This window comes from Amyelois transitella, chromosome 29 (genome assembly GCF_032362555.1).
Source record: "Amyelois transitella isolate CPQ chromosome 29, ilAmyTran1.1, whole genome shotgun sequence".
NCBI lineage: Eukaryota > Metazoa > Arthropoda > Insecta > Lepidoptera > Pyralidae > Amyelois > Amyelois transitella.
In genome coordinates this window covers 2,189,193-2,202,174 of record NC_083532.1, presented here as the reverse complement: position 1 = coordinate 2,202,174, position 12,982 = coordinate 2,189,193, and the positions used below count along the sequence as shown (strand labels likewise).

Below are 12,982 nucleotides of genomic sequence, written 5' to 3'. Positions count from 1 at the left end.
ACAATAATTGTAATTCCTTCTCATAAAATTTAAGCTTGTCCATTAGGACAAATAGTGATAAATTATATTCTAAAAAATAAAGGTTCAACTGTTGATGTAGATAAAGCATATTTCAATTATAAAATATACTAGACAATTCATTCATTCATACATACCTATCTAATCACGTCTGTGTTCCTTGAGGGGTAGACTGAGCCAGCAGCCTTAAAAGACATATAAGCCATCTTTAGCTGATAGGCACTGAGATTCAAATTGTTTCGGGTTGCTATCCCATCGCCTAAAAGAAGAATCCCAAGTTTATAAGCTATAATCATATTATGATCTACCTTATCGATTTTTTTTGCAACCGTAACGCCATCTATTATTCTACCAGAAACTTACCCATAATCATAGGTTTGACACTGCTTATCCTGCTTACAGATTTGCTCGCACTCTCTTGTAGTTAGTTCCGACACGTTGCGATAGATGGCGTCGTCTGGCAATTGTTCTCCAATTGATATTCTCTCGAAACAATCTAAAAATATAAAATATTCTTTGGTAAAAAATTATAAATGCGAAATTATTTAAGACAAACGACATAGGGTACTTCTCAGGAGAGCGAAACCGCAGGCTATATATAGCTAATTAGATAAAAATAATCGATAATTGTTAGATAATTAATTATTGTCATTTATAAGAAGCGATATAAAGGGAATAAATAGTAAGTACCATTTAATATACATATAGTCCGCTGTTCAAAATGTGTTATATTTCCCTGATAACAAGGTAAGACAGGCGTCTTTCTCTTATTACATCAAACCCCTAAAGCACCTAATTCCCTTTTCGTATGTTTTCAACTAGTTGGAAATTCCAGAAAAAGTATACTATATAGGTATTACTCCCAGAGGTCTACAACATAACTATCTGTGCCAAATTTCGTAAAAAGCAGTCCAGTAGTGTATGAATTTGTTCGTCACAAACATACAAAACTACAAACTTTTCTCTTCATTAGGTATAAGTGTGGATGTGGATTAATTAAGCCATAGATACATAGACGAGCCCTTTCAGTCATTTCAAGAGTATTGGCTTTGTTTACCCGTAATGAATAAAGTCGAGATTATTCCCTTTTTTAATTCTAGTCACTTTTGCAGTAGTTATGCTTTTCACATTGTTCCTTACTCCATATTTTACTGATCATGTCAATAAATAAAACCGATTATATGCCTACTTATTTACTCATTTAAAAAAAATCTCACTAAATTATGTCATGTGACACGGTTGTTAGACGCTGTAGTTATTCGCAAACAGTTCGATTCCCGGACGAGTCTAGCGAAACTTAATGGTCTATCTTGACCAATACTAGTGTAAGTTTTATTATTAAAGAAAAAATACATGAACTGTAACCATCAGTAAAAAAATTGTGTGATTTGTAGATTCAAATTGTAGGTACGTCCATTTTGTTCCCGATGTATTGTCGTAAGTATTGTGTAATTCTATCATCAAGTGAGTGTGGCCTATCAGTCTTTTTAAGAGAGTTGGCTCAGTCAGCCCCGAAAGGATATAGACGTGACTTTTGTATAGGTATATATATGTATATATAAGCTATCATGTCACAAATTACCTAATTACAGTGAAAACAAAAGTGTCTTTTCGTGCTATTGTCGTGAGTGTCGTGCGTGTTTACGTAACAGAATTAATTAAAAGGCGGGTATGATTTCAAGATCTTATGATAGAACCTGATTTTCAACCAACTTCACATGAGGAGGTTCTCAACACTGCCGTTTTAGTACGCCATCTCCCAATTCATTATTTCAATATATCAAATTTCCAAAATCCGTGGACAATTTTTGAAAAGTACTAAAATTAATCACATAAAGATTTGATGAAGTACATAATTTACCATAAGTACATAAAATATAACATACTGGAGGACGCTACGTTTGTGACGAGAGCTAATTTTCAAATATAAGAACTAAGATGACAGATACTGAGTGAACTAAGAAGATAGAGAACGGTAAGGGAAAACATTATAAACACTGGAGACTGCAAATGTTCCGGTGGTCAGATAGGATTCGCTTCATGTAAAAACCTGACTCACCCAATCCGGGATCCATGGTCAATGGCATATCCCGGGCTCCAGAGTGGTGAGGATGCAACCGGGACTAAAGCCAGGAGGAAGAATAATGCTTTGTTTATTCTACCAAACAAATTCAAAATTCAAATTCAAATTCAATTTTTTTTATCATTATTATAGGATACTTCATTTCGCTTAATAATTGTCAAATCTTTTGGTTTCACAACATTGCTTGACGTCAAATAAGTTACTTAATACTAAGTTTACTGCCGCTTCCAAGGCGTCAGTGCAGAAAAAGCGGTAACAAACTGCACTGCAGCATTTTCTTCAAAAACGTCAACTTCACAACTATCCAAACTTAGAATAGAAATGTGGACGAGAGACTGAACAATATATTCTCTCGTCGAGAGAATACATTGTTCAGATTAATAAAGTTTTATCCGTTGTGGATTTCATCTGATTGGCCGAATTTCTTCTCTCCATGTAATTCTTACACCCGTTTGTAACCTGTACTTATTCAGAAATAACTATGATTCCTACCTTCAATAGACGTGCCCAACTGTGAATCAATAGTCAAAGTCTGCACGGCTGCAAGCAAAACCGGGCACAAAACTAATACACTCAACATTTTTATTAACAATCCGTCCATTTTACACTTTCAAAATGCGCGCCATTTCTAATTCAGACGAGTCCTCGAATTAAAGAAACATTTAATAATAAGTTCTCATGGCAGTTTGAAAATCGAATATCTGTCACGTATCGTTATATCGTTCACAATTTAAATTTCAAACGCCCGCCATTTCCAAAAGCGCGCGTCAGAGACAACACTTTTTTTTATTTCAAAAGAATGCAAAGAAATTCGCACACGTCCGCCTTTGCTTGATTTTGCAAATCTTATGGCGCAAAGTTAAATCTTCTTTGGGTGTGTCTGATATGGTCCGTTGGCCAGGACACTTCCTTCGCCTCATGTGAATAAAGTTGGTTAATCGCAGATCCGCAAGTATGTTTTTTACATACGTAAGAAACAATGCCGTGTGGTTCCCGGTACCAATAAAGGAAAGAATAGTGCCACTCCACCTCCTTCCCATGGATGCTACTAAGCAATGGGTTTATAAACCTGGAGTTCTTCATTATATCAGTATTTTCAAGACTGTGGCTCTGTTTACCCCGGGACTCTATGTTACATATTATCACTTCTTAGCCCTTGCGGGCAGAAACAATCTTTTCAAATAAATTTTATGAGATTTTTTAGAAAGAGTATTCCAACTTCCAAACATTGTTACAAAGAATTGAAGTACCTAATATGAACTAGATTATATTGACTTAAGGAACTTTCTTTAAACTTAAGGAATTTAAATTTATAGGACCACACGGCACACGGCACGTTTAGTTAGTACACATACATACATACAGATATAAATATGATCCAATGAACAAAAAACAAAAAAAAAAACACTACATGTTCGTAATTCAGCTAAGTGATACATTTATTTTGTGTGTTTGTGACGTCATGTTACAGTTCACACACACTCCGTTTTTGCTTCTTTCCGCTACAATCGTAGATATAATTATGTGATAGACCACCATATCTTGACAGCGTGCACGAAAACTACGAACCACGAACAATTTTTTTTTATTAGAGAAGTTTTTGATTACGTGTGGTCCCCGGCATTAATATTTATTATATTATAGATAAAGAATAAGATCACTCCATATCTTTCTAATGGATGTCGTAAAAGGCGACTAAGGGATAGGCTTATAAACTTGGGATTCTTCATTTAGGCGATGGGCTAGCATTATTTGAATCTCCAGTTCCATTTTCATGAAGCCATACTGCTGGCTCTGTCTACCCCGCGAGGGTCATAAACGTGACTATATGCTTGTATGTTGTTTTTGGGTGAATTGTAACTAACACACACATCCTTACAAATATTCTAGTTTATAATATTAGTAGAATTTCATAGTTTCAGTGGTCTTGTAACAAACACGAAAATTCTGATACAATATCAAATTATTAGGTTTCCATTTAAAGTTTATACACCTTTGTCGTTTTTTTTTACTGTCTATACGATTGTTATCAGTTGATTATACGGTTAACATTTTGGATTTTGGAAATATCATTTTAACTAGTATTGTTGATAAATTAGGGTTCTTTGATTTAATAACTGTGTTTAGTTCGACTGATTATAGGATCAGTATTTTTTGAAGTTTTTACCATAGACATAACTCTGTATCGTATCGATTATGTTTGACTTATGAATCCCAAGGTTTCTATTTCCTTTTTTGAAAAAGTAATTAATTGTTGCATCTGCATACTTAGAATCACGTCTTTATCCCTTACGGGGTAAACAGAGCGAGCAGTCTTGAAAAGACTAATAGGCCTCGTTCAGCTGTTAGGCATAATGATAGAATTAAGATTCAAATAGTGACAGGTTGCTAGGCCGTCGCCTAAAATATATGTAGGTATATCCCAAGTTTATAAGCCTATCCATTAGTCGCCTATTACGATATTCATGGGATAGAGAAGGAGTGGTCCTATTCTTTTTTGTTATATTAATGCCGGGAACCACACGGCAATGTTTTCGGTAGTTTGTAACTTTGATGGTAATGAAGCCTGGCTTAATGATGGTATTGAAATTCAAATACCAAATGACAGGTTGTGTACCCATCGTCTAAAAGAAGAATACCAAGTTTATTAGTCATTCCCTTAATAATAATTGTCTTTTACAAGAGAAACAGCTGGCATAAGCTATGTTTTTTTTCTACTATAAAATTAAAACTTAAATTCAAATTCAAAACTTTTATTTGCATAATATGAGTACAACAAGGTCTTAAATATAATGTATAACAGATCTTCATATTTACCCTTTCGGGTGTTGCAAACATTTTTATGTATTAGTAGACATACAAACTTATACATAAAGGTACCTACTTAGTATCACATTATAATTTTAAATCTAATTAAAATTGTTTAAACCTAGTATTGCACAATTTATATTTATCTGTTAATAGGTGCTTATTTATTATTATTGTAAATATTTATAATGTTCTAATGTTTTCAAGTTTACAATGTAAAACTATTATAATCCTACTACCTACTTATTTAAATTAAGGTACTCATCTATAGAATAAAAATTGTTTTGAAGAAGCATAGACTTAATTTTTTTATTAAAGTGAGTTAATTTATTTTCATTTTTTATAGAATTTGGTAGTTTATTATACATTTTTATTCCCATATGAAATGGGCTTTGGTGGAGCATTTTTATTCTTGCAGGTTGAATGCATAAGTTATTTTTATTTCTTGTGTGATATGTATGTGTATCTTTTATTTGAGTGAATAAATGCTTATTTTTGTGTACAAATTGACATATATCCTGAATGTAAATTGAAGGTAGTGTTAGTAATTCAAATTTTTTATAATATGGTTTGCAGCTTTCAGTATTTTTTATTTCTGCTAATATTCTAACACATTTTTTCTGTAATATAAATACTTCATGAGCGCTACTGCTATTACCCCATAGCATTACCCCATACTTTAGCCAGGAGTAAGCATACGCATAGTAAGCCGATAGTGCAGTTTCAAGATTTGTGCAATGTTTTATTTGATATAGTGCATATATAAATTTACTTAATTTTGCTTTGACATTTTCTATGTGACTTTTCCAGTTAATATGAGAATCTATATGTATGCCTAATAAATTAAAAGTATTCACTGTTTCTATATCTGTTTTATTATATTGAATAAGAGAAGTATCTAATGGTGCTTTGTTTACAGATGTAAATTGCATTAGCTTTGTCTTTTTGTAATTTATTTCCAGGTTATGATCACTAAGCCATTTTTCAGCTATATTAAGTTTATCTAATACTATTGATTTTATATCTATATTACTATTATTATCATGTCCAATCAAAATTGACAGATCATCTGCAAAAAGAATACTAGTTGTATTTTCTTTATCAAAAATTTTTGGCAGGTCATTAATATATATTATAAATAGTATACATCCTAATACGCTCCCTTGAGGTATAGCACATGTTAAACTTGTTTCATTAGATTTTATTATTTCTATTGTATTATTGTGGTTATTGTAAAACGTTATTTGTACAATTTGTTTTCTATTTTGCAAGTAAGATTGGAACCACTGATATGCTCGTCCAACAATAATAGGTGTCCCGAAATAAAGTGCTTAGATGGCTAGCAACATTTTCACCTTTTAAATTCAAACTGTATTTATCCGATCTAACACATCATTTGCAAAGATCCTAGCTTTCAAAATGGCGGAGTGTAAATTTCTCACGTTTTTTGGGAAAGAGTTGCTCTTCTTGCGAATTATTTTGAGGTTAACGAACTAATTACAATAGCTTTTGAAACTTGTGGATAAGTTGTGGCAATGTTAGTTTGATGAATTTTTGAATACTACATACATACATACATACCTATAATCTTTTGACGGCCTCTGTGGCGCAGCGGTAGTGCGCTTGTCTGTGAAACCGGAGGTCCCGGGTTCGAATCCCGGTCAGGGCATAATGAGAAACGAACTTTCTCTGGTTGGCCTGGGTCTTGGATGTTTATCTATATAAGTATTTAGTATAAAATATAGTATCGTTAAGTTAAGTCATAAACTTCCAAGTCTAATCAAAAGTCGCGACTAAGTCATAAACTTAAAATCCTGTTTTAGCGTAATTTACTTTACATTTATCTATTACAGCGTGTTATTACAGGCTCATCCCAAAGAAACATCGCTTAAGTACTTATATGTCAATATACCTCATTTGTGAATTCCGCCAAGGAACTGTTGAACATGTCCGAAAATCATAAAGCCATACAGCCCAACGTGGCCTTTCAGACTCTTCAAGACTGTTGGCTCTGTTCACTCCGCAAGGGAAGTAGACGTGACTATATGTATGCAAATGTTCCAAAAGTTGTACTTATTGTTTTGCAGGTGTTTCGTTACGTGTCTACATAGGTTATGACGGCCTCTGTGGCGCAGCGGTAGTACGCTTGTCTGTGACATCGGAGGTCTCGAGTTCGAATACTGGCCTGGGCATGATGTGAAAAGAACTGTTTCTGATTGGCCTGGGTCTTGGAAGTTTATCTTTATAAATATTTATTATAAAATATAGTATCGTTGGGTTAGTATCTCGTAACACAAGTCTCGAACTTACTTCGAGGCTAACTCAATCAGTGTAATTTGTCCCGTATATATTTATTTAATAGGTTAAAAGTTTTCAATTGTATAAAGCATGTCCATGCGAAGTCTTGCGCAAATAAGACAAAGAATATCGTAATGAATGAGCTACTAATTACCATCCTGTGTTAGACCTTATCTCGATCGCAAGCGAGAAATTTATTATAAATTTAATAATGTGCGCATTCTGGTTAGTGGTGTTAATAAAAATTTATCGATAAATTTATAAATTAATCCACCTACGGGTGTATTTAAACAAAGACTTTGCTGCGTGGCTAGCTAGATCCGCATGACGCCGTTTTTAACGCGCGAACTATAGCTGTCCCGTTTTACGTCATAATAAAAAGCGAAACAGCGATAGATTTGCGCGTGCCATGCTGCAGGGGCTAGTCTGGTATTGAATTAAAAACATATTAAGTGCCTGACTGACCTGACTTTTTACCAAATCGACCCCGATTTGATCAAGGTACCTCATTTTGGCGATTTTCTTCCAACCTTACCATATATAGTACATTTGCCTTGTTATTTTTCGTAGTTTTAGTAAACTTTTTTTTTTCAATAAGGTAAGTTTTAAGAGCTTGTACCACCTTATACGTTACAAGCGCACAATTTTTTTTAATATCATCATGTCCGTGTCGATATCGATATTACCCCATCCCTAACGAAATCCTATACACTGACCCGTAAATTTTGACCGTTGCTGATCTGACGATACATGAATGTAAATCCAAAGGGTGGTTGACCTTAAATCTTGATACTTTTGTTTCTTGGTTTTTATAAACCATTGTTTTTGGATATGAGTATTATGACGTGTACCTACGTATTATTAAGTAGGCAGTAGAGAATTCATTAAACAAGCAATTTGTTTAAGGAACCAAATTATGGAATATGTTTAATGTTCGTTGCCCGCTGCTTCGCTCGAGTTAACTTCAATTTGGTTTTATATTTCCGAATAAGGTAGATACCTAACTTATAACTGATAAAAAAACTTTCGAGCTGCATTTAAAGTAAGTACCTAATCAACACATATAATAAAATCAAATAATGTTTATTATCCACTCCTTGTCATTAATCTTTTCATGTCCGTAATGCAAAATGAACATCAGGTTTACTGTCAATTTATGCGTCGAGAAATGCCGGCTCATTATATTCAGTCGTTTTTATCACGTATCAATTAACAGCATTGTAATCACTACATAGTATAAAACAAAGTCGCCCATTTTGTCTGTAGTCCCTTCGTATGCATAAAACTTTAAAACTACGCAACGGATTTTGATGCGGTTTTCACTAATAGAAAGAGTATTTTCTCCGACAGGTTTTTATATATAATTGAAATACATTGAAACTATATTAGCTGAGTTATAGCGATTTATGTCCAAGAAGTCAGAAAAAAAATCTAATTGAAGATTGCATTTGTGCGTGCGCCGCTTATACCGTTGGATACAAGTAAGAACAATGTATAGCAAAAACATTGGTCTTTATTAGTTCTACAAAAAAGTCCGCGATGACATATATCCAGCTTTTTTATTTAAGTCACAAAAACTACTTTTCTGTATTAAAAAAACATTTAATTCGTTGTGTGATGTTTAACTGGTGATATAACCAATAATACATATATCCTTATCAAAATAAGTAAGTTCATCATCACGAGCATTTAATTTAGATTATTTTTGCAGTTTACAGTGTGTTATTTAGACATATAGTTTAGGAGATATCACGATATTAGTATTGCGGCACGGTACGGGCCGGCCGCGGCGGCGGGGGCAGCGTCCCTATAAAAACGGTACATAAAAAATAAATAATATTAAAAAATAGGTACTACGACTTTGATCTATACATATAAGACAAAAAAAAATCTGTACATTACTTAAATATTTTTTCCAAAAACTGATAGGGGGGGCGATCAAAGAAGAGTCACAGAAACCAAAAAACATTTTAATATTTTAAACGCGGTTAAGGGAAAGAGAAGTTATTGTGAATTGAAAATTAGTATCCAATATGTGTTGGTGCGTTGACTGTATTTGTCGAAGTAGCGGGATACACGCAAACGAAGTTGCGCGGGTCAGCTAGTTTTAAATATTTCATTATAGCGAATTGAGATATTTTTTCTTCTTCCTGGCTTTGCACCCTCACCATTCTGTAGAGGAGCTCAGGGTATGCCTTTGACCAAGGACCCTGGATTGGGTGAGTCAGGTTTTACACGAAGCGACTCTCATCTGACCTCCGCAAACTTTGCAGGTTAACCTAACCCGTATTGGATCGATCATGGTTACACATCCAGTTGCCTGAATGTGCAGGTTTCCTCACGATGTTTTCCCTCACCGTATATTACGCCCAGTATCATTATTTTAATGATTTAAATCAGTGTGCCGTATGTTTTTACGAGAAAGGTTAAATTTAATTGAGCGAATACACTCTGGTTCGCTATTAATTAATATTTATTCATACATCTCTTGTTCTTTATATTTTATTTATGGCAATAAACAATCATATATTTATTTAGTTTGACCCCACATAAAGTTCTCTGTCAGACCCAATGGTTGACTGGTAGATAATGCTTCTAGCATTAAGTCCGCCAATTGTGCTATACATTTATATTTTGTGCAATGAAAATTGAATAAATAAATATGTAATACTAACATATAAAACAATAAAATTAATTCTTCTTTAATATTTTATCAATATTGTACTTACCTACATTAAAATATGCCTCTTTTCTAAAGGGGTAGACAGAGATTACATCTTTTCACTTGTCACGATCCCTGCATACTTCTTCCACTTCATACATACATATAACTATACACTATAGACTACATCTCTTGAAGGGTAGACAGAGCCGGTCAAATTGATAACCTCCTGTTTTGAAGTCGGTTAAAAATAATGACTCTATGCAGGGTAACGACGACCATCAGGCCGACGCACGCGCAGCCTTGCTTTACCAAAATCGGCTAATGTATTCTGTGTCGAACTGTCGATGCGATTGAATTGTGTAATTATGAATTTTGATAGTGAATTCGTAATTACAGCTGAGGTTAGTAATTGCAAGAATTGGGCATGCTATGAATTGTGTGGAAAGGCCGAGTATATACTTTGGTTAAATCGGGGACGTCCAGAAAAAGGTCAGGTCAAGATAATCCCAAGTGTGTTAACACGGGCATACACTGCGTGCTTGAAAAAACCTACTATCATAGTAAATATAAATGAGGCAATGCTGCCAGCCTTCTGGGCACACTCCCGCATGTTGATGCTATGCAGGGACTGTACAATTTGTAAATTAAATTTTAGTTTGTAAAATATTTTTTTCTTTCTTTTTTAAAATTAGTTTTAGCTTTAATTTGAGTTCATTTTATTAAGTTTTATATTTATAATAAAAAATAAATATAAATAAAATATCAATAACTATTATACGTTACAAATTATACAGATTGAGTTAAGCTAAAAAATAAGTTGGAGACTTGCGTTACGAGATACTAACTCATCAACGATACTATATTCTAGTATAAATACTTCTACCGATAAAAATCCAAGACCCAGGCCAATCAGAAAAAGTTCGTTTCTCATCATGCCCTGGCCGGGATTCGAACCTGGGACCTCCGGTGTCACAGACAAGCGTACTACCGCTGCGCCACAGAGGCCGTCATAGTCTTGGTGCAGTCGCGCTGGAAAAAAAAGGCTCATGCCTTCCGACTTCCACATTACCCGTTTTGTCAGTAAACGAGTGAAATTAATCGATTAATTGTATCGATAAATCATCTCTTTATTATAGACCCTTACAATACGATCGATAATGTCATAAAAATTTGTGAATCGATATATTCACCTCGATATATTATTTTATTACTTGTCTTTTAAATATTTACAAGTTTTTAAAGACTTCCTTCATGAATGCCGCGTAATGAATACATATAATCACGTCTATATCCCTTGTGAGGTAGACAGGGCCAACAATCTTGAAAATACCGAAGGGCCACATTCAGCTGTTTGACTTAATGATAGAATTGAGATTCTAATAGTGCCTGGTTGCTAGCCCATCGCCCAAAAAAGGAATCCTAAGTTTATAAGCCTATCCCTTAGTTGCCATTTACGAAATCCATGTGTAAGATACGTAGTGTTCCTATTATTTACTTAAATATTGTGACAAAGGATATAAATATTGTGAACATATTATTTAATTACGAAAAAAAAAAATTAAACTGACATTTTTAATTTTTCAATTTATTATTCCGTTTATGGCATGGGCTGAGTGGTTCTTCAGAAGCAGTAGGGGTAGTTAGGACATATCGCGGGGTTGAAGCCAGCGGGGTAGCGGGGAGCGGCGGAGTGTTTGGGGCTGTAATCATAAAACGTTATAAGATAATAACCTAATTAAAAAAACATATTGTTAGATATAGTTTTGACAAGAACTTTTAACTTTTATTTTAATTACATACATACATACATAAAATCACGCCTCCTTCCCGGAGGCGTAGGCAGAGACTACATCTTTGCAGTTGCCACGATCTCTGCATGCTTCCTTCGCTTCATCCACATTCATAACTCTCTTCATGCAAGCTCGGCGGTTTCGGTTTTATTTTATTGAAGTATATATACATACATAAAATCACGCCTCAAGGTGGCAAGTGGAAAGAGGTTGTCTCTGCCTACCCCTCCGGGAAAGAGGCGTGATTTTTTGTATGTATGTATGTATGAAATAAAACAATAAAGTTTCTATTATCTAGAAAAATTAATTAGAGCTACTAATTATTAACTTACTCGAAAGGTGCCACGGGCAATACACCAGGGTTGTAAACCCACTCGGGGATGGGCTGACCGTCCAGGGTGTGGGTGGCCAGGGTCTCAGCGTCGCAGATCGGGTAGTTGGGGCAGACGGCTGGGTGGACGCCGGGGGGGTATTCCTTGGCTAGAGCTACCACCGCCAGGGCGCAGAGGATGAACTGGAAATATAGATAAAAAATTAAAAAAAAACATACATAAATATAGTCACGTCTATATCCCTTGCGAGGCCAACAGTCTTATAAAGAAAAAGAAAAAGACTGATAAGCCACTTTCAGTTGTTTGGCTTAATGATAAGAAAAATCCCAAGTTTATAAGCCTATCCCTTAGTGTAGTGGTCCTATTCTTTTTTCTAATGGTACCGGGAAACACACGGCACTTTCTAAAGATACCGGGAACCACACCAATCCAATTTTGAAAATAAATCTATTCTATTCTCTTTCCCATGGATGTCGTATAAGGCGACTAAGGGATAGGCTTACAAACTTGGGATTCTTTATTAAGGTGATACTTCATAGATATTGGGTCATTTTCACTTGATTTTTTTCTCATAAAATATAACTTGTATCGATTCAATATTTTATGATATGAAAGTAAATATATATAAAAGTAATTATCTCAATTCTGTCATTGAGCCAAATAGCTGAACGTGGCCATTCAGTCTTTTCAAGACTGTTGGCTCTGTCTACCCCGCAAGGGATAGAGACGTGATTATATGTATTTTTGTATTTTTTAAATGACCAACTCACCAGTTTGGTAAACATGTTGATTATTTTATCTCGGCTGTGAGAGACTGGTTGATAATAAAATTCAACACACATATTTATATCAATATCTATCATTTGTCAATAAATTGTAATATGATATTCAATTAATTGTTATTGTCAATTAATTACTATTTACATTATATAGTTTGATTTTAAAGAAATGTGATAATTAAAGTCATTAGTTGTGTACCGTTTCTTTA

The 12,982-nt window shown here is 34.3% G+C and overlaps 2 protein-coding genes across 2 annotated transcripts in view; both read right to left on the bottom strand.

The window, feature by feature from the left end:
* Window positions 1-3,060, bottom strand: part of LOC106135615 (uncharacterized) — a 37,289-nt gene extending 34,229 nt beyond the window's left edge. Inside the window, exons 1-2 of the mRNA XM_060952771.1 lie at window positions 2,594-3,060; window positions 382-514 (exon numbers count right to left, since the gene is read on the bottom strand). Coding sequence (XP_060808754.1) covers window positions 382-514; window positions 2,594-2,702 — 242 coding nt within the window. The 5' untranslated portion in view covers window positions 2,703-3,060. The remainder of the gene's footprint in view (window positions 1-381; window positions 515-2,593) is intronic.
* An 8,422-nt stretch (window positions 3,061-11,482) lies between these two features.
* On the bottom strand, window positions 11,483-12,793 carry LOC106135628 (cuticle protein 1-like). Its single transcript, XM_013335982.2, has 3 exons — window positions 12,765-12,793; window positions 11,995-12,176; window positions 11,483-11,572 (listed from the first exon to the last, which is right to left on the bottom strand). The coding sequence occupies exons 1-3, from the start codon at window positions 12,777-12,779 to the stop codon at window positions 11,494-11,496; spliced, it is 276 nt and encodes a 91-aa protein (XP_013191436.1). The 5' UTR covers window positions 12,780-12,793; the 3' UTR covers window positions 11,483-11,493.
* Between the last annotated feature and the right edge of the window lie 189 nt (window positions 12,794-12,982).